This window comes from Erinaceus europaeus, chromosome 7 (assembly GCF_950295315.1).
Source record: "Erinaceus europaeus chromosome 7, mEriEur2.1, whole genome shotgun sequence".
Taxonomy (NCBI): domain Eukaryota; kingdom Metazoa; phylum Chordata; class Mammalia; order Eulipotyphla; family Erinaceidae; genus Erinaceus; species Erinaceus europaeus.
Window position 1 is genome coordinate 20,795,079 of NC_080168.1, and position 23,187 is coordinate 20,818,265.

At 37.9% G+C, this 23,187-nt stretch overlaps 1 protein-coding gene across 4 annotated transcripts in view; it reads right to left on the reverse strand.

Moving 5' to 3' along the window:
- Positions 1-23,187, reverse strand: part of SPAG16 (sperm associated antigen 16) — a 1,038,313-nt gene that overhangs the window by 415,255 nt on the left and 599,871 nt on the right. For all 4 annotated transcript variants that reach the window (XM_060193955.1, XM_060193956.1, XM_060193954.1 and 1 more), the window contains one exon: positions 17,946-18,072. In XM_060193955.1, coding sequence (XP_060049938.1) covers positions 17,946-18,072 — 127 coding nt within the window. The remainder of the gene's footprint in view (positions 1-17,945; positions 18,073-23,187) is intronic.

Consider the following 23,187-nt stretch of genomic DNA (forward strand, 5'->3'; position numbering starts at 1 on the left):
AGAGAGAGAGAGAGAGAGAGAGAGGTGAACTACCAAAAAATACATCTTCATCCCTGCTTCCCATGAATTTTCAAATATTTTTAGCTTCTCCTGGAAATTATATTCCTTGGATTCCGGGTATTCAAACTGACAACTTGTTATTGCAGTAAATCTTTAAAGAAGCTTATAGTTAGTTTAATTTCATTGTATGACTAAGTTCAAGGTATCTTTGCCTTTGCATATTGACTATGTATTGGCATAATGTGTCTTAATTTACTGACGTTTACAAAGAATCCAGGAAATCTGCATACATGACAAGGAAAAGCAACTTCTATTCTTTTTCAATATTTGCTTTCTGAGTGCAGTGTCCGAGCATAACTAATGTTCTGAAATAAGCATGTGTAGTACTCAGGATTATCTGTTATAAATGCCCTTTAGTGGTTAATTCATTTCCAGTGTATTGGTCACATAATAGGTGTGACTTGCAATGATCACAACCACAATACCATGCCAGGAACATATGCCAAAAAATGTTGCTTTTAGTTTTAAGTTTCATTGGTGGTACCTAAAAGTTATCATTATATGTATTGCAACGATGAATTTAAAGATAAGTCTATCTTGATGTGAAGCCAAGACATCACAACTGAAAGTTTAATAGGTTGAAATTATAAATTAATAAATACCAAATGACAAGAGTATTCCTAAGATAAGCAAAATAGGTCAAATAAATATTACCTGGACAGTAGAATTACAAATTAATGCAGTGAATTATAATGAGTTCTTGAATGTGACAGAAACAGATAAAACACATGGTGATGCAATCTGCAATGAAACTGTTCAGTTTAATTAAGCATCATTTAACCCATCAGTCAAAGAGCCAGAACTAAAGCCACAGTCTCACCACTTGTATTCACACCTAACAATATAGAGAAAAGTGATATTTTTTTTATTACCAAACACATCATCTCTGTATTTTTTCCTTTTTTTGCCCTTGTTTATCATCATTACTGTTGTTGTTACTATTGTTGTTATTGCTGTCATTGTTGTTGGATAGGACAGAGAGAAATGAAGAGAGGAGGGGAAGACAGACAGGGGAGAGAAAGATAGACACCTGCAAACCTGCTTCACTGCCTGTGAAGTGACTCCCAGGCTCCAACCTGGATCTTGATAATGGTCCCTGCGCTTCGTGCCATGCACTCTTACCCACTTCGCCACCGCCCAGCTCTCAAGCACATAATCTCAGTGCTAACACTGTGGTTTAGATACTTTTTTGACTTACAAAAAGACTGTTCAATTTTATATTAAATATCATCCCTAATACACACAACCAGAAATGAACAGAACCCAGATAGACTCAAAGATTATTTTAACTTCTAGTTTTTTGTTTTCTGGATACTGCACATGATGGAGTAGGACTCTGCTCTCAGTGTTAACCTCTGTTTTTCTTTTTTACTCTCATAAAATAAATAAATCTCGGGAGTTGGGCGGTAGTGCAGTGGGTTAAGTGCACATGGCACAAAGCGCAAGGCCCAGGGCATAAAGATCCTGGTTGGAGCCCAGCTCCCCAACTGCAGGGGCGTCACTTCACAGGCGATGAAGCAGGTCTGCAGGTATCTATCTTTCTCTCCCCCTCTCTATCTTCCCCTCCTCTATCCATTTCTCTCTATCCTATATAACAACAACAACAACACAATAACAACAACAATAATAACTACAATAAAAAACAGCATGGGCAACAAAAAAGGAAATAAATAAATATAAAAAATAAATAAATCTCACAAAAATAGTATGAGTTTCACCTGTAAGACCTCTTCTCCATATGCAGGGGTATAGGCAATGCTCTGGTTTTCCTTTTGGTAGTAAACATTCTAAGCATTGGTACTCTCAATATTTTTTTTCATGTTAATATTGTATCTTTTTGGGAAACAAATCTGATTTTTTTATGGTGAGAAATACCACATAGGTTCTGTCATATCTGATTGTTCCTGAGAACATACTTCATACTAAAGGGTGAAATAGGAAGTTCATTAGACTTAGAAGAGTTTTATTTGGAACAGTATCAAACTCAGTGTCAAAGACAGATGCTTTTTGATAATCAGATTGCATTTATTGTCATGTTAAAGCAGACTTAATATCTGCTGTGTCTAGAACTTGGCAAATGTTATTTAACATCCTAATCTTTAGTTTCTTCATGTGGAAATAATTCTTTACTTTGTAATGTTAAGTGTGATGAACAATTTTAATCAGGTGTTTGAAGTATCTTACAATAAATATTATCCATTTTATTATCACAACTACTATTAAAAATATAACAGGAATTTAATTACTTATATCCGTTGTATCTAAATTTTCACACCTTCCTAGATTATCACTTCTGTTTCCGTATTACAAATAGGGTAAAACTGACATAGGTAACCAATTTTAGCAATGAAATAAAAGTTGTACAAGCATATGCAGAAGAGGTCTTACAGGTGAAACTCATACTATTTTTGTGAGATTTATTTATTTTATGAGAGTAAAAAATAAAGACAGATGTTAATGCTGAGAGCAGAGTCCCACTCCATCCTGTGCAGTGGCTGTGATGGAAACCAAGGCTGACTCATGCAAGGAATGAATGTGCTTCACAAGCAATTATACTTAATTTCATCCAAAGAATTAATACCTGGATCTTTCTTTCTGACTATTCCTTCCATTCCCAGAATTCAAGACAATCTGTACTATTGCAAAATTCAGTGCAAAAAGGTGTCATATTTTCTGCAAGAAGGAGTGGTAGGACTATTTGAACTATCCTAAACAATTATTTGGGGATTTTCTCTTTTTAAAAATTTTATATTTATTTATTTATTTTCCCTTTTTATTGCCCTTGTTGTTGTTTTTTAATTGTTGTTGTAGCTATTGTTGTTATTACCTATGTTCTTGTAGTTAGATAGGACAGAGAGAAATGGAGAGAGGAGGGGAAGACAGAGAGGGGGAGAGAAAGATAGACACCTGCAGACCTGCTTCACTGCTTGTGAAGCGACTCCTCTGCAGGTGGGGAGCTGGGGGCTCAAACCAGGATCCTTAAGCCGGTCCTTGTGCTTTGCGCCACATGCGCTTAACCCGCTGCACTACTGCTTGATTCCCAGGGATTTTTCTTAGTTTTATTCTATCTTAAACCACTACCATACATATTTATTGTATCAAATTTAAATGATCTGCATAAAGCATTGATTTTTTTCTTCACAGGACTTAAATAATCTTATTTGTCTATATATTTTCAGTTAGACATACACAGAGATGACTGGTCATTACTTCTATTATTGAATATGACTTTTCCCCCAAAAAACTTAACATCCAGAAAAAAAAACACCCAATATTACTAATGATAGCCACTGAAATATCATATTAAATATTAAGAGTAAGAGAGAAAGGGGCTGGGTGATAGCACAGTGGGTTAAGCACACATGGCACAAAGCACAAGGACTGGCATAAGGGTCCTGGCTTGAGCACCCAGCTCCTCACCTACGGGGGGAGGGGGAGATTTGCTTCACAAGCGGTGAAGTAGCTCTGCAGGTGTCTTTCTCTCCCCCTCTGTTTTCCCCTCCTTTCTTGATATCTCTCTGTCTTATCCAACAACAATAATAGTAACAACAAGGTCAACAAAAGGGGAAAAATAGATTCCAGTAGCAGTGGATTCGTAGTGCAGGCACTGAGCCCTGGCCACAACATTGGAGGCAAAAAAAAAAAAAAAAATAGTAAGAGAAGGACCTTTGCAGTGTCCAGCTGAGCAGACATTCCCACTCTCAGAAAAGCTGGTCCAAGCCACCTGCAGCAGGAAAGCTTCATAATTGATGAATCAGTGCCACAGGCATCTCTCTTCATCCCACCTCCTCTCAATTATTCTCTGTTCCGTCAAATAAAAGGGGAAGAGAGGGGTGGGCGGCACCAAGAACATTGGGTTCTTCATACAGGCAGCAAGCCCTAGCAATGACCCTAGTGGCATAAAAAATATAAATTGGCATTTGTGATATGTGTTATAAAGAATTAGTGTGATGTGTATATTACATATAAAATATACATTTTCAGGCTTAATAGCCACATTCTGAATACTATCACATCATCTGCAAATAGTGAGAGTTTTTTGAATAGCGACTCATAGTTTTCAGTGTACAAGTCTTTCACTTCTTTCATCAGATTTATTCCTAGGTATTTTATTGATTTTGCTGTGACAGTGAATGGGAGTGATTTCTAGATATCCTCTTCTTTGGACTTAGTGTTTGCATAAAGAAATGCCACTGATTTTTGTACACTGATTTTGTAGCTTGACACCTTGCTATATTGCCGAATGATTTCCATTAGCTTTCTGCTCTATTCTTTTTTGCTTTTATATGGGCCCTAGATCAAATCAATGGGATTTACAGTTTATAATATTTATATACTTTTCCCATATTTGGGAGCTAGTCTCTTCCCTGATCCAGCTTCCTACCCTTTTTTTCCAGCCATGACATCATCTCCCCAGACAATACCCTGAGTCCACTTGTATATCAGATGTCAGGCTCAGACAAAAACTAGTAAAGTCATGGGCCCCTTAGAATATACCTAAAAGAGACCTACTAGCTTTTTCCAAAACCAAGACCCCAAATCTTCATCTGCAATATTCCAGCCTATAGGTTCATGATTAGTCAGCAATTTGTTCTACTTTATATCTTAACTCTTTTACAGCCACCAGGTTCCAGATACTACCATGATGCCACCTTGACTTCCCTGGGCAGACGACCCCACTAATGTGTCCTGTAGCTCTGCTTCTCCAGAGCTCTGTACCACTAGGGAAAGAGAGAGACAGGCTGGGAGTACAGATCATCAACCTGTCAACAACCATGTTAAGCAGAGAAGCAATTACAGAAGCCAGACCACCTTCTGCACCCCACAATGACCCTGGGTCCATACTCCCAGAGAGATAAAGAATAGGAAAGCTATCAGGGAAGGAGATGGGATACAGAGTTCTGGTGATAGGAATTGTGTGGTCTTGTCAGTGTTTCCATTTTATAAAGAAAAAATTTAATAATATAAAAATAAATAACCTCATTTTTAAAGCATATATTGCTATTATTGTGCTATACTGTTTGACATACAAATATATATATTAATATATTTTTTAAAATATAATAAAAATGTAAGCCCAGGGTATTGCAGAAACACAACAGATTACTTTTATTTTTTTATATCTGATATTTATCTGCTCATATCACATTATTGAACTCATTAGTCATCTCATAGAGAGACAGCTAATTGGTATGACTATTTGTGAAGGAAAAAAAAATACCTCCTTGTCAAGTTTAGTATTTTAAGTATATAAACAGAGTGAAATTTCATACTGTGAAAAAAAGGAGGTGAGTTGAGGGGCAATGTCTGCTTCTTGGGGACACCTAATTCAGAAAAGTTACATGAAAAATTCTATAGAGAGAACACATAATTCAATCTTCAAAAAACAAAAATAAACTTCACTTGAAGTAGGGGTGGCATGTTCGGTATACATAAGATTAAAGGAAAGTATGAACAAAGATATACCACCAAGCTAGAGAATCTGGAAGAAATGGAAGAATTACTAAAAACTTATACCCTTCCAAAACTGAACAAGGAAGAACTACAAAACCTAAATGGACCAATAACAGACAAAGAAATTGAAAGACTTATTAAGAATCTTCCCAATAACAAAAGTCCAGGAACAGATGGCTTTACAAATGAATTCTACAAAATCTTCAGGAAGCAGTTAATACCTATACTTTTAAAGTTCCTCCATAAGATCGAAGAAACATAAACACTCCCTTCCACTTTATATGAAGCCAACATTGCCCTGATACCAAAAGCAGATAGGGACACAATAAAAAAGTAATTTACAGGCCAATATCTCTGATGAACTTAGATGCTAAAATATTAAACAAGATCCTAGCCAACCAGATAGAGCAGTATATCAAAAAGATCATCACAACCAAGTGGGATTTATCCCAGGAATGGAAGGCTGGTTCAATATATGTAAGTTAATCGATGTCATTCACCATAAAAATAAAAGCAAAACCAAAAACCACATGATTATCTCAACAGATGCAGAGAAAGCCTTTGACAAAATCCAACACCCATTTATGCTCAAAATGCTACAAAAATGGGAATAGATGGAAAATTCCTGAAGTAGTGGAGCCCACATACAGCAAACCTACAGCCAACATCATACTCAACAGACAGAAGCTGAAAACATTCCCCTTCAGATCGGGAACTAGATAGGGCTGTCCATTATCACCATTACTCTTCAACATAATATTGAAAGTTCTTGCCATAGCAACCAGGTAAGAAAAAGGAATCAATGGAATATAGACTGGAAGGGAAGAAGTCAAACTCTCACTATTTGCAGATGATATGATAGTATACATAGAAAAACCTAAAGAATCCAGCAGAAAGCTACTGGAAGTTATTAGGCAATATAGCAAAGTGTCAGGCTAAAAAAAAAAAAAAATCAACGGCAAAAATCAGTGGCATTTCTTTATGCAAACACTAAGTCCGAAGAAGAGGATATCCAGAAATCATTCCCATTCTCTGTCGCAGCAAAATTAATAAAATACCTAGGAATAAATAAACCTGACCAAAGAAGTGAAAGACTTATATACTGAAAACTGTGAGTCGCTATTCAAAGAAATTAAAAATTATACCAAGAAATGGAACGACATCCCATGCTCATGGATTGGAAGAATTATTCTACCCAGACTCATACAAATTCAATGCGATACCCATCAAAATCCCACCAAGTTTAAGAGAATAGAACAAAAATTACAATCATTTATCCAGAACCACAAAACACCAAGAATTGCCAAAACAATCTTGAGGAAAAGAAACAGAAATGGAGGTATCGCACTCCCAGATCTCAAACTATATTATATGGCCATCATAATCAAAACAGTCTGGTACTGGAACAAAAATAGGTACACAGACCATTGGAACAGAACTGAAAGCCCAGAACTAAACCCCCACACCTATGGACATCTAATTTTTGGTAAAAGGGCCCAAATTATTAAATGGAGGAATGCCGGGATAGCCTGAGGGTACTTCTTCCCGAGCTAGTGCTCTCTGGGTTGGAGAGAACTCAACTGGAGCTGATCTAGGCTGCTGTGTGGGAGAGGGATCAGGAACTCGTGCTGCACCAACTTCCGCAGGAGATACACTCTGGAACTCTCGGAGCCGGAAAGCAATTTCCAAGTGTCTTTAATCAGAAGAGCAGCTGTTTTTATACTCTCCAAGTAGGGTGGAAACAGGATGTGATATAGAGAGGGTGGAGAGAAAAGTGACTGGTGAAAATCAGAGTGTGACAAAGAAGGGATCAGTGTGTGACAAGGAGGGGGTGGAGCAGGAGAGAATCCTATCATAGAACCACCAATGCTCTGGAGTGCTTTATGTAAAAGTGATTTATGTAAATAGACCAAAGCTTTGGATCAGTAAAATCCCTATATAGGCATATGGTTAAGCAGAAGCCAGGGGGAGATGGCAACTACCCAACAGAGGAAGGAGGCTCTCATCAATAAATGGTGCTGGGAAAACTGGGTTGAAACATGCCTCCCCAGAGCCTTGCCCCACTAGGAAAAGAGACAGGCTGGGAGTATGGATCGACCTGTCAACGCCATGTTCAATGGGGAAGCAATTATAGAAGCCAGACCTTCTACCTTCTGCACCCCATAATGATTCTGGGTCCATATTCCCAGAGGGTTAAAGAATAGGAAAGCTATCAGATCAGGGGTGGTGGGAATTGTGTGGAATTGTACCCCTCTTTTCCTATGAACTTGTCAATATTTCCATCCTATAAAAACTAAAAAATAAAAGGTGAAAGAAAAGATCTTTAAAAGAGAGATCATTGTATATGTTGGCTAGTATCATATGGTTAGGGACGAGTGTGTTTAGTAAATGATGGCAACTGACATTTAGTTAGCAGAGACCAGTAATCTTCTGCATAGGATTGTGTGATTTGTCTTTGATTCAGGTCTCCAGAGTAAGTCAGATCTCAGTATTTGAAAAACAAAACAATGAAGCTTTCTTTGTAGATAGTGTTGGATTTGGGAGCACTCTGTAGATGTGGATGCTTTCTAGTTGAATTTTATACAAAGCAGTTTTTAAATGATTATAATTCCCATATTTTTTCAAATATCAGCAAGTAACCATTTTATACTCCCACAGAATTTTGCTGTTATATTAGCAGAGCATTCCCTTAACAATTAACCTTTAAAATGAGTCATGCTTACTCCCTAAAACACAAGTATTTTCTTATTTGTTGACCTTTTATGTGAAGCCAAGCATTTGTCAGCCATGTGAAATATAAGCAGATGTTTTTGAAACTAATAATATAGTTAATTATGCTATCAAATTAAAGGTGAAATTTTAACAGTGAACAAAAATATGCCATATTCAAAAGAATCAGGCACTATAGAACATTCTAAGACAACTTTTTCAAAGTGTTTATCTTGCCATATCTATGTAAGAGTAATTACTTTAAAAAAATCTTTAGGGGGTCGGATGGTAGCTCAGTGGGTTAAGTGCACATGGCACGAAGCACAAGGACCAGCGTAAGGATCCTGGTTCAAGCCCCTGGCTCCCCACCTGCAGGGAGGTCTCTTCACAAGCGGTGAAGCAGGTCTGCAGGTGTCTACCTTTCTCTCCTCCTCTCTGTCTTCCCTTCCTCTCTCAATTTCACTCTGTCCTATCCAAGAACAACACAGCAATAACAACAACAATAATAAACACAACAAGGGCAACAAAAGGGGGGGGAGCCTCCAGGAGCAGTGTTTCATGGTGCAGGCACTGATCCCCAGCAATAACCCTGGAGGTAAAAAACAAAAACAAACCTCTTTAATTTTTTTTAATATGTCAGAACAAAAAAAGAATTTACCTTATGCTAAACCATTTAATAATATCTTAGGACTTTGTTAGGAAGTCCATATGTTCACAAGTATCCATAAACTAGGGCAAATATATATACCTGAAAGCAAAAGTACACAATAGTTTGCAATGAGCACCCCCCACAACTCTTCATCTGCACTATTCCAGCCTTTAGGTCCATGATTGCTCAACAATGTGTTTAGCTTTATATGTTAACTCTCTTTTCAGCCACCAGGTTCCAGATGCTAGCAAGATTCCAACCAGACTTCCCTGGACAGACACCCTCACTAATGTGTTCTGGAGCTCTGCTTCCCCAGAGTCCCATCCTACTAGGGAAAGAGAAAGGCAGGCTGGGAGTATGGATCGAAAAGTCAATGCCCATATTCAGCGGGGAAGCAATTACAGAAGCCAGACCTTCCACTTTCTGCATCCCACAATGACCTTGGGTCCATACTCCTAGAGGGATAAAGAATAGGAAAGCTATCAGGGGAGGGGATGGGATAAGCAGATCTGGTGGTGGGAATTGTACCCCTCTTATCCTACAGTTTTGTTAATGTCTCCTTTTTTAAATAAATAAAAAATTAAAAAATACATATCTTAGAAGTTTTAGGATCAAGGGGCCAGGTGGTGACACACCTGGTTAAGTTCACACAATACAGTGCAAAACTCATTCTCACCTGCAGGGGGGAAGCTTCAGGATCAGTGAAGTGGTACTGCAGGGGTCTTTCTGTTCCTTTCCCTTTCCTCTCTATCCTCCCTTTCCTCTTGATTTCTGTCTTTCTCCAATAAATAAATTAATTAAAACAAGAGAAGACTTAGGATCAATAGAACTCAGAATAAAAGAAATACCTACCAAATTTAAACTGCACATATGTATATAATTTATTATTAATTTAAAAAATTTACTAATTTATTTTTTACCACAGCACTGCTTAGCTCTGGATTATAGTGGTAGGAGGGAATCAACCTGTGACTGTGGAACCTCAGGCATGAGAGTCTTTTTACATAACCATTATACTATCTACCCCACCAACAAAAAAAATGCTTCTCATAATGGGTGACAAATTAAAAAAATCCAAAATTCACATGAGAAACTTTAGTCTATGGCACAGAAATTCAGACCTAGGCCACACACTTGAAACTAGGTCCCATCTGGTGGCCACAAATTCAAATGGAAGTATGATAAAATAAAGTTCCCAGGTTAAGTTTTCTCCTAACCCCATTTTCTTTCTTCTGAATTATACAGATGATAATGATGATTTCAGTAAGCACTACACGTCTGTTATAGGTAAAGTGAAGTACATAATAGGTAGTCAGTAAATATTAGCCATAAAAATCACCCTTTGAAATGGTTAGATTTGGTACAAAATGTCAAGGCTATGATTATATTGAATATAAAATGCTAATAAATAATTTTAAGATAATCTGACCTTATATTTGTTTCTGAATTGACTGTATTTTGTTCATTGAGGGCAGGGATTCTGTAATTATTGTAAGTCACAATTCAGGATATTTTTTGCCTGAAAGATCTGCAATGAATGTTAAAATTGGTGTGTGCACGTAATATTATATATATATATATAAAAATATACACACACACACACATATATATATAGTATACATGTTACTGGGTAGGTGATAAAATGCATGATCTCTCTCTCTCTCTCTCTCTCTCTCTGTGTGTGTGTGTGTGTGTGTGTGTGTGTGTGTATTTCATATTGAAAGTCAGGGTCCTCTGAGAGCTCATGAGATCCCAACAGGAAAAATCTGTAAGTATTTGTAGGATGAAAGTTGAACTATGGACATGATAACACACCAGGCAGGACCCAATGATTTTCAAATGTGTGTGTGTGTGTGTGTGTGTGTGAGAGAGAGAGAGAGAGAGAGAGAGAGAGAGAGAGAGAGAGAGAGAGAGGACATTGTACACTGTACGCTATATGAAATACTTCAATTAGTCTCGGGGGCAGGTCACAGTCACCAAAGGCAGTGCAGGCCATAAACTCTCTATGTCTGATTCATCGCAGGAGACAAAATGTCAGCAACCCTGCTCATTCTAGGCCAGCTCTGAATAACTCAGAAATGTATCACTTATCCTATTCTGTGGTTTAGTGCACAGTGAGCACATTCTTTAAAAAATATTCTGAAGTCCTAACATTTTCACTAGATTTGTGAATGACTAAAAATCTCACTGGATTTATTTTAAATGGGTTTCACTTCAAAATCAGTTTCATACTGAATTTTTTCATGTCATTTTTGAGAGCTTATAACCAGCTTTAATCAAATGTACTATACTATATCAATTTCTGACAATGATGTATTCTTATTCTTCAATTTTGACAGTACAATTTTACTATTTCATAATTTGGAAAAAATATTTTCAAACAACTGAGTAAAACAGGGTGACTTATGGAGTGTCTAACCCAAAAGTTATTTAACAATTTCTATTTGGTAATTATTGAGATGTATGTATCTTTCTTTACCCCCACAGAATTCAGAGCTGATCTGTCTAGATGACTTGGAGACTTAGTGGTTTCTACATCCACTATCTTTGGCAATAAACCTACTAGATTAGGTTGATGATTTAAGACTGATCTATGTTTTGGAATGAGAGGAAGAGCTTTAAAACTAATTTGTATGAATACAACCCACTGTATTGTTTTCACTTTCATGTTTTGTCAAAGACATTTTAGAGGATGTTCTTAACACTAATTATAATTTTGAGATACAAAACATCTATACTTGCTTTACTGGAAGTTTCTTTTATGTTCAAACTTTAAGCAAACCCTAACAGCTTATCATTCATATTTATTTACTTATTTACTTATTTATTTATTCATTCCATTTTTGCCTCCAGGGTTATCTTGGGGCTCAGTGCCAGCACTATGATTCCACTATGATTCCACTATGATTCCACTATGATTCCAATGCTCCTGGAGGCCATTCCCTTGCTCCCCTTTTCCTATTCATTTAACAGAACAGAGAAATGCTGAATGCGAGCAACTACTAAAGCAGTATGATGAGTCGGGCGACCCAGATGTGGCTGACCATCTCATTGCCTCCCTGGATGCAGCACGCCAAGCCCGCTGGCAACAACTCACGGAAAGTCTGAACTTCACCCACTCAAGTAGGAAGGCCTGGAAGCTTCTTCACAGACTGGGTGCCGGTAGCCAACCCCCTCCCATCTCCCATCCTCCCGTATCTCCAAACTCAGTGGCCAGTCACCTAACTCAAGTTGGACGTGCTAAGATCGACCCAGTCTGGAAAAGAGAAATTTCCCATGAGTGGTCATCCCACTTCCGGTTATCTTGTCCATCTCCAAAAATCTCTCCCTTTACACTGTCTGAACTGGAAGACGCTTTGAAGAGGGTTAAACCGGGAACAGCTGCTGGCTATGATAACATCACCCCAGAACTCATTCTTAACCTGGGTCCTGCGGCAAAGAAGTGGCTCGCTTCATTCCTGTCCCACATCTTGGAATCTGAGTCTATGCCCAAAGTTTGGCGTCGTGCGAAGATTATAGCGGTTTTGAAACCAAAGAAAGACCCAACACTGGCCGCCAGCTATAGACCAATTTCTCTCCTCTCCGTGTGTTACAAACTCCTTGAGAGGCTGCTTCCGTCACGTATTTCTCATCTTACAGAGAAATTCCTATCACCCGCCCAGGCTGGTTTCCGCCCAGGAAGATCTACCTGCGAACAAGCCCTGGCCCTCTCAACTTATATTGAAAATGGATTCCAGAAGAATTTAAAGATGGGTGCTGTCTTTGTTGATCTCACAGCAGCCTATGACACGGTCTGGCACCGTGGTCTCCTAGTCAAGATCTCAAGATGCCTGCCTCCATGGGTGGCCAACACTATATCGTTTCTTCTCCAAAACATAAGATTCCAGGTGCATCTGGGTGACAAGTCTAGCAGATGGAGACCTGTCTCAAGTGGCCTCCCCCAGGGCTCTGTTCTGGCTCCTACGCTATTTAATATTTACATCAATGACCTCCCAGAAACTTCTTCAAGGAAGTTCATCTACGCCGATGACATCTGCTGTGCAACTCAGGCATCTAAGTTCGACATCCTCGAGGAAACACTCATGAAAGACATGTCTCTGATATCTGATTACTGTAAAAAATGGCGACTAATCCCTAGCACTGCAAAAACGGTATCATCTGTTTTCCATCTACACCATGCCTCGGCCTCGCGTGAGCTTAATGTGCAGCTTGGAGGTACGAGAATCCGGCATGAAGCCCAGCTAGTCTATCTTGGCGTTACTCTCGATCGCAATCTGTCATTTCACATACATCTCATAAAAACTGCAGCAAAGGTGGGCGCGAGGAATAACATCATTGCTAGACTGGCCAGCTCCTCATGGGGCGTGAGCGCTTCCACACTACGATCATCATCTCTGGCATTATGCTATTCCACTGCAGAATACTGTGCCCCAGTATGGTTCCGTAGCCCCCATGTCCACTTGGTCGATTCCAAATTATATTCCTCCATGAGGATAATTTCTGGAACCATCCGTTCCACCCCAGTTCCATGGCTGCCAGTTCTTAGCAACATCGCCCCGCCAGATATTCGTCGGGATGCGGCATCATCTAAGTTCATTTCCCAAGTCTATGCTCGACCGGACCTGCCAATATACTCGGATATCTTCGCCCACCCTGTCCAGTGCTTGATGTCTCGTCACCCAATCTGGTCCCCTACGCCTACACTGAACTTCTCTGTTCCAGTCTCTTGGAAACAGAGTTGGCAGTCAGCTGAGGTAAAGAACAAACACCTCATCACACACCCCTGCAAGCGTCAACCCGGCTTTGACCTAGCACGTTATGATTGGGCCCTCCTCAATCGCTATTGAACAGGCCATGGCCGGTGCGCTGCTATGTTCCATCGCTGGGGAGCCAGAGACGACCCGAATTGCCCCTGGGGCTCCAGACAGACTATGACCCACATAGTCAATGAGTGCCACCTCTCCAGATTCAAAGGAGGTCTCAAAACTTTACATTAGGCTCAACCTGACGCTGTTGACTGGCTATGGAAGAAGGGCAAATGCTAGAAGAAGAAGAGAAATTGAGATGGGAAAGGGGAGACAAAGGGAGAGAGAAAGAAATCTGCAGGCTTGCTTGCCTCTTGTGACTCCACCCCTCCCCCTTGCAGACAGGGAGCCAGGGGCTTGAGTCTGGATCTTTGCACAAGTCTTTGCACTTAGTACTATATGCACTTAACCTGGTGTGCCACTGACCACCCCCCCAGCTTATCATTTATTATAGTCACAATTTAAAATATATAAGAAGAAATGCTGTCATACTACACATATAATTGATTTTATAAGCCAATCATACAACATTCATATCAGTACATTATATTGTTTTAATACACAGTTTTACTCTAACATAGAATAAACTATAGTGGGAGTCAGGCGGTAGCACAGCGGGTTAAGTGCAGAAAGCGCAATTACCAGCATAGGGCTCCCGGTTCAAGCCCTCGGCTCCCCACCTGCAGGGGAGTCGCTTCACAGGCGGTGAAGCAGGTCTGCAGGTGTCTATCTTTCTCTCTCCCTCTCTGTCTTCTCTTCCTCTCTCCATTTCTCTCTGTCCTATCCAACAATGACATCAGTAACAACAATAATAATAACTACAAAAAAAAAAACAAGGGCAACAAAAGGGAATAAATAAATAAATATTTTTAAAATTTTTTAAAAGAATAAACGATAGTTATATTAGTTACTCTTCCAAAATTGCTTTACTTTAAAAAGTAAAAATATTTTTAACTTCATATCTCATCAAGATATAGAATAGCTAATAATTTCATATAATATAACATATAATCTGGACATTTTTAAAGCTACATGACATGAATTAAACTTTGTTTTCAAGGTTTCTTTTATTTAAGTAAAAGTGGAATATTGGAAGTAAAAAAAATCATCAAATCTGGGTAGTGCAACTTTAGTAAAATTATGATGTTCATTATTTATTTTTAAAGCCAGATCACTGCTCCACTGCTCAGATATGGCTTATGGTGGTGTGGGATATTGAATCTGGGACTTCGGAACCTCAGTCACAGAAGTCTCTTTGCATCACCATTATCTGATCTTGCCCCAGCTCTGCCCATGTTGTTCAATTTTTGAGTTATTCTAATTTATGATTTATAGAATTTAAATCAATATTTTAACTAAGCGTTTTCATTGTTCAATAATTAACAATCTTAACTGAACAAATTTCTCTTTGCTTTATATACTGTCCTTTATTAGAAAATATACTAATTAAATGTACTGTATTTCTAAATCTTGATGAATTTATCACTATTTTTTAATAATACTCAATTTGAAACAAAATATTTTATATTTCTTTTCCTAGTAATATTTAATATAAAGCTAGTACAAACCATAGTAGTAAAATTAAAATGATAATACAGAAGAGATAAATGGTAGTTTGCCATTAAACCAATTAACATATATTGTACCAATTAAAGTAATGCTTTGAAGATTCACAATTTTTCTGTGCACATGCATCTTATCCTTATACAACTGCAGACTAGTAGTACTGTGTCAAGTCTCTTTCCACCTGTTTTCTGAGATAACTGGGGAACAGAGTAACACAAAGAGCTTGCAGTATCAGCTACCCAGGTCACCACCATCAATAAACTACTCTTTTTTTATAACTGAGATATGAGAAACAACATCCCTTATTATGTGCAGATTTCCCTCTCAGCATTATTGCTCCCATTTTCTCACATGAAAGTAAATAAGAGGGAGTCGGGTAGTAGTGCAGCGGATTAAGCACACGTGGCGCCAAGCACAAGGACCGGTGTGAGGATCCCGGTTTGAGCCCCAGCTCCCCACCTGCAGGGGAGTCACTTCACAAGCAGGTCTGCAGGTGCCATGCCCCACTCAACTCCAGAAATGATGGGTCTGACAGGGTCAGCACCCTAGAAAACTCTCTTCAAGGAAGAGGAATTCTGGGAGTGGGTCTTGCCATCCTGAGCAGATCTAAATTGGAAATTCTGATTATTGTTTTCATTATGTACATGGTAATGATGCTGTGTAATCGGGGATGAACAGCCCCTGTTCCCAGGTTAGATATAGATGAACAAAAAATGAGGTGGACCAAGTTATGGATCATCAAATACATAAAGTTTTAGGAAAAATTCTTAATAATACTTACTCACCTCCTCTTATGAAATATGTTAAAACTCTACGTAAAATACTATCTGCTAAGCCTGTTACTCAAAAATACATCACCCCATGAAGTACGACATTTCTGTAAAACCGCAAGGCCATTACTTTCTGTATTCAGATATTGTTTATGTAAGGCTGAAGGATATATAAACTCTCACTTGCTAAATAAAACTTGAGTTCAGATTCACCCTCCAACAGAGTGTGTTGTATTCTGTTCTCCTCCTGACCCACCCTGGTGGTCACCTTCGGAGTTCCCTGATCTTTCCTGCTGCTCCTCCGCCTGAGCGGTCTGTCGCATCTGTCTGTCTCTCATCCTCTCTGTCTTCCCTCCTCTCTCCATTTCTCTCTGTCCTACCCAACAATGATGACATCAACAACAACAATAGCCACAACAGTAAAACAACAAGGGCAACAAAAAGGAATAAATATTTTTAAAAAATGAAATTATTTTTTTTTTAAAAAAGAAAGAAAGTAAATAAGATATACAGTTTTCTAAGAACATTTAGTCATAGCATTTCAAAAAGAGGGAAAAAAACCAGAAATCAGGAAAAAGTGAACATGCAATTTAGGTCATGGCTAAGTTAATATTTTCTCTGTGGGTTTTCCCTTTCAGTTGTTTTTATAAGCTCTTTACATGTAAGTGTTTATGCTGTGCTGAAAATCTTTGTTATCCATGGATGCTCCATTAGGAAAAGTGAACTCTGCTGCATCAGGGACTAAGCTATTTTAAAATAAAAAGTTTGGGAGACTACTTTTTTACCCAGTAACAAACCATAGTGATTTTTATTCTAAAGTTGTGTCTGACATACTTGATTTCTGTATTTGCAAAATCCCGAATCTCTGCAACATGAACAGCTGACATCTAAGACATTCGCAACTCTAACATTAACTTTTCCTTTGCCCATAATACATGAATCTGGGGATCACTGTCTCTGTCAATAAATAACTAAAATATTCTTTAAAAGAACATATCTATCCAATTGAAAAAAAAAAAAAAAAGGCTGCCAGGAGCAGTGGATTTGTGCAGGCACCAAGCCCCAGTGATAACTCTGTAAAGGAAAAAAAAATTCTAAGAGTTGAACTTCCTATCATTAATCTATTCTTCCTCCTCATTTTTTAAATTCTCAGATTTCCCAGTTCAAATTCTTATCTGTTGATAGCCTAGTGAACTAACTACTTTAGTGAGACTTACTCCCTTATTCTGCTTCTGCTATGAAATGAATCTTTCTAGAAGGTGAATCCAATATGCCATCATATCTCCTTAATATTCTCTATGAAGATTCCTCTGAAACGTAAAACTTCAATCAGATACTCCCTTAACTTATAATTGTCTATGTGGTCAATATCTTGCTGGCCATTTCTTCCTCTTTCCTAATACCCTACTCCTAAATACTATTACTCCTATAATATGTCTCAGAAACCACATACTTCTATGGCTTGTACATGTACTGCCAATTCCTGGGATACATTATTCTCAAGAGTACTTAGTAAACTCTCACCCTAATAGAATCTCCACTAGGCAAAGAGAGAGACAGACTGGGAGTATGGATCGACCTGCCAATGCTCATGTTCAGCAGGGAAGCAATTACAGAAGCCAGACCTTCCATCTTCTGGACCCCATAATGACCCTGTGTCCATACTATAATCTATTAGGGGAGGGGATGGGATAGAGTTCTGGTAGTGGAAATTGTGTGGAGTTGTACCCCTCTTATCCTATGGTTTAGTCAATCTTTCCTTTTTATAAATAAAACATTTTTAAAAAAGAAAGTATGTGAGATCATTAATAATTTATTATCATTCTTATACCCTACATGCTCTTGAATAAATACTATCTAAGTTGTATCCAATATGGGAAAAAATTGACAACACTTAACAAAACTTGGAAAGTAGGTTGATGATTTGCTTACCGTCCTTGCATCCCATATCGACAGAGTCTTATCTGCTGATCCAGTGAGAAGAATGTTGGAGTAAGGGAAAAACTCAATAGTATTTACAGAATCGGTATGGCCATAAAATGTGCACCTGCATCTTTCACTGTACGGAGAGAAATCAAGAGGTAAGGTCTTAGGAAGCAGCATCTACATTTTCTTATGTCATATATATATATATATATATATTTATAATAAAGATATTATATTATTATTATATATTAGTTACATAGTTTTGTTGTTGTGGTGGTGGTGGTGGTAGTGGTGGTTTTACCAACCAGAGTTATCACTAGGGCTCAGTGCCTGTATAAATTCAACTCTTTTTTTTAGTTCAGCTTTTTTTCTCTTATTTGTAGCACTGTTGTATATGTGAATCATCTGAGATACCCTTAGCACATTCTCAGTCTCAAATTCTATTTCACATGGTCTAAAATGGAGCTTGAACATTATTGTGAGTTAACATCTCCTCTGTGTTCATTAAGACACTCTGCTCTCTCTTCTGTAAACCGTTAGTGCCTGCTCTCACCCTTAAGCATAATCAGGTTGCCTCCTATCTGAATAAGAGAAGACTATTTGACTCTAAAATTACAGACTTTTCTTCTCTTCATCTTCATAGTGAAACCATTTGAAAATGTTAATGTTTGTTTTCGGTGATGAGAATCTGAAACCAGTAATTCTCAGAAATGGTTTACCCAAACCAACAGTATCATGTCCCACTCAAGAATCTGCCAGCTATGAAAATTCTAAGACTTCATACTAAAATTACGGAATCAGAAACTCAGGTTGAGGCATGACAATCTGTTCCACAAGCTCTCTGGGTGGTTCTGACGCATACTAATATTTGAAGATCTTTTGGCTAAATGGTTAGAAATAACTGAGAAGACAAGTACAGTACTGTCTTTTGCCATGTTATACAAGAACTCAGTTTTTCTGCTTTATATGTCCCTTTCTTTTTTCTCCTTCTCCTCCTCCTCCTCCTCCTCCTTATCCTCCCCTCCACCTCCCCTCCCTTCCTCATCCTCCTACTTCTCCTTCTTCTCTCTCTCTCTCTCTCTGTCTCTGTCTCTCTCTGCCTATCCATCCTTCCATCCTTCCTTCTTTCCTTCCTTCCTTTCTTTCTTTCTTTCTTTCTTTCTCTCTCTTTCTTTCTGGAGAAGAATGGGAAGGTAGAGGATTGAGAGACTATTGAGGTCCTGGTGCAAGACGGTTAAAAAGGACCTAAAGTGGGCATGAGAGTTTTGCAGACATGTATCATGGAAAGATAAGAACTGTACCAATGTGCCAAGAACTACACTGCAAAGAAAGAGCTACCCAATCAAATTATTTCAAAAATGATTAAAATATAATATTAAAAGAAGTTAGAGCAAAGGGAACTCTCATATGATTATCATCTGCAATATACCACAGCTAGTCCAAGTTTTACTAAGTGTTTTCCCTTTCTATCCTTGTTTATTTTGTTTTTGTAAATAAAGACAGAGGATCCAAAGAAATAGTGAGGAAAAGAAAGCACAGTAGTGAATCTTCTTCCATCAGTGCAGTGTGGGTCAGGCTGATACCTGGATTGCATACCATCAAGGAAGCTATTTTACTGGCCCCTGTTTTTGTTTTCAAGTCCCACCTATAAATGAGAATACTTGGTATAGTGAAGCAAAGCAATGCACACTTGGGAAGGAGGAGGGGGAAGATGGAATGGGAACTGGCATCCTGGTGCATGAAGGTAGAAATGGAACTAAGTTGGGGTGAGAGAATTTTTTTCTGATCATGGAGAGGTGAAAAATAGTATACTTGTAAACAACTGTACTATAAACCATTAAGCCCTGCTTAGTTAAATGACAAAAAAAAAGAAGAAAGATTATCATCTGACTTCTTTTTTTTAAATTTTTTATTTAAGAAAGGATTAATGAACAAAACCATAAGGTAGGAGGGGTACAACTCCACACAATTCCCACCACCCAATCTCCATAACCCACCCCCTCCCTATCATCTGACTTCTTAACAGAAACTCTAAAGGTTGGAAAAGATGAGTAGAACATATTCAAAATTTTGAGTGGAAAAGACATCTAACCAAGAATATTATGACTACGCTATCAACTACGTATGAAAGAGTGATGAGAAACTTTTCATACAAACAAAGGAATTCATTAACACTAACCCAGCCCTATAAGAAATTTTAAAGGGACTTGTGTAACAGAAAAAATTAATGAGTGCTTTCTCTCATATGAAATGAATAAGAAAACAAGACAAGAGAATAAGCAAAATGAAATGAAGACAAGGCTTGTGCTTTCATTATAGAATTGAAATTATCAAGAGGGGTTGGGGAAGGGATGAGTTGAAGGAGTGTATGAGGTCCAGTAGATCTGGGGTAAGGAGACTGATATTTTGAGGGGAGGCATAAGGTGTGGCAACACATATCGAAGAGGTACTAAGTTATATTTCCTTTACAGCAAAAACAAAAAGTCTGCATTTATTAAATAATGTAAACCCCAGGAGGATATTTATTATTTTAATTGACCACAGCAAACTTAAACAACTATGTTCTTACCTTATTTTACAAGATTTACATACAGAATTTTCCAATAGACTACAAAGTCTCCTGTGTGCATACTTTGGTAGTAATTTTAAGGCAAATATATCAGTATTATAAATTTAAGTATATATTTTCTTACAACAAAAATCTAACAAATACAAATACACAAGAAATGTGTTCTATAGAAATACGTGTGCTTTGATCTTACATGTAGACCACTGGTATACTCACACATGCAACTACATCTTATATATATGTGCTATTGTTAAAATATTATGCATCCTTATAATTAACATTCATTCTTTGACTATTGTCATTAGAGCCCAATTCTATTACCTGAGAGTATTTATTTACTGTGTTGGGTTTGACATAGTTCTTCAATGATATACTGAATCATATATATATATGGTTATAGTTATCCAAATATAAAGGAGAAGATGGGTCTTCACTTATCTTAATGGAAAGAAGAACTGTTCTAGAGGGAAAGAGATCTGCTCAGGAGACAACTGGTTTAAGGTGTGGGGCATTTTCAGGCAGACAGGCTGCAAGGGCAGGCTTGTGAGAGATTAATTAGCTGCCAGAGAAGGAAGCCCCATTCAGAATCCTTTGCAAGGTGAAAATGGACTAAAGTGATGGAGCATGACAGTACTGCAAGGGATGGAAATGATTTGTACATTTCCATCAAAAACATAAACACTGGAGTCTGATGCAATTTTCTCTCTGTTGCCCTGTCTGCTGTTTGCTTATCACTTTTGTCAGAAAATGTTAGTTTGAAAGCAATAGCTCTTTCTTAACTCACCTCTAGCTTTTCCTTTATTTCCATCTGTCTACTTTATTCACTTTCTTTGTCCCTTTGATTTAATTTATTCTTCTAGTAACTGAATGACAGACTTTTTTTTGAACCTTAAGCTGACTATAAAACAAAGTTATCTATTATTATACTGCAGATACATTTTCATTTAAAGTGTATTTCCCACACATATGCTAACTCAGTTGAGGATACCATCTCACATAGTCTTTTTTCATGAGACATTACATTTTAGGAGTTTATCTCCTTTCAATGTATTTTAATACTATTAATATTGGATATAAAATATACCTTTAAAACTTAAAAATATATGTATATGATTTTTAGGAAAGTACAGACCAACAATTTACAAATAAGGAAATTAAAAAAAAATTTAGATCTATGTAATTTATTCAATATCACAAATATAGTAAATGGTAGACGAAAGACTTATTTTCAAAACAGTTGGCATAACACATGTACTTTTTAACTGCTATATACACTAGTCCCCTTATACTGTGCATCATAACATACTATCATCTGACAACCTTGAGACAGCAGCATTAATAATATTATGCTTTACAGGAAAAAAATGCATGTTTTTTTTTAATTACCACCTGAAATGTTTCAGAGCTTAGAGGTGAAAGTCATTATTTAGAAAATTATTGTATGTTAACTTAGCCTCAAGTTGTTTTTAACTGCCAGATAGATTAGTTGTTATGAATTAGATGTATTTTGAACTTTGGATAGAACTCATATTACATAGTCTGACACTGAGCTACTTGCAGACAGCTTGTGAAGCTTTCTCCCCTGCAGGTAGATGGTCCTCGCGCATGATGACTTGTGCTCCCAACCGTGTGCATCACCGCTACCCCACCCTCTTAAATTTGAATCTTATATATGATTTCCTTTCTAAACCAAAGCTCTGAAAGAACTTTCCATTAGAAAACAGATAGCAGAAATGGGAAGAGTTAATAAAAGCCAAGATCACTGCCTGCATTTCTACGGGGCAGAGAAATCAGGGGCCAGTGAGATAACTTGCTTGGATAGTGTGCCTGCTTGCTGGGCAGACAGCACAGGCTTGAGTATCTCTTAAAATGCAGTGGTCACTTTCATAGTTTCTCTCCCTCCCTCCTCCCTCTCTCTCTTTTGCTCAGAAAACAAACAAGCACAAAGCCAGATGAGATATAAGGTGGCTGCAGTAGACCCGTTCCTATAAATGTCTCTGTCCTATCAGATTAATTAATTAATTAATTAATTAATTATATTTAAGAAAGGGGGCAGGTGGGTGCACCTGGTTGGGCATACTATAGAGTACAGGGACTCAGTTCAAGTCTCCCATCCCCACTTGCAGGGGAAGCAAAGATTCCCCCCTTCCCCTTCCCTCTGATCTCTCTGTCTTTATCCAAAACAAATAAAAATCATTCAAAAAAGAGATACCATTACCTCCTAAAACATGACCCTCAATACAACATCCTTCCCTGTTGAGTTCATCTTAAAATACTGAATGTATATTCAGCATTGCTATATGTTTTTTTCTGATATACATCACTCGACCACTGGGGCCAAGGTACTCACACACAGTGACAGGTTTTGAAGCCAGGGCTTCACACATGACAAGACACACATAGTAAACTACACAGTATCTCCCAGACTTCTGAATATGTTGTATAAACATTGAAGGGGCTTGGTGGTACTGCACATGGTTAAATGCACATATTACCATGCAAAGGACCCAGGTTAAAGCCCCCAGGCCCCATCTGTAGGGTGAAAGCTTCAGGATTGGTGAAGCAGGGCTGAAGGTCTCCTCAGTCTCTCTCTCTCTTTCTTTCTTTCTTTTTATCTCTCCCTCGCTACCTCCTGTCTCAATTTCTTTCTGTTCTATCAAGTAAAATAAAATAATTTAA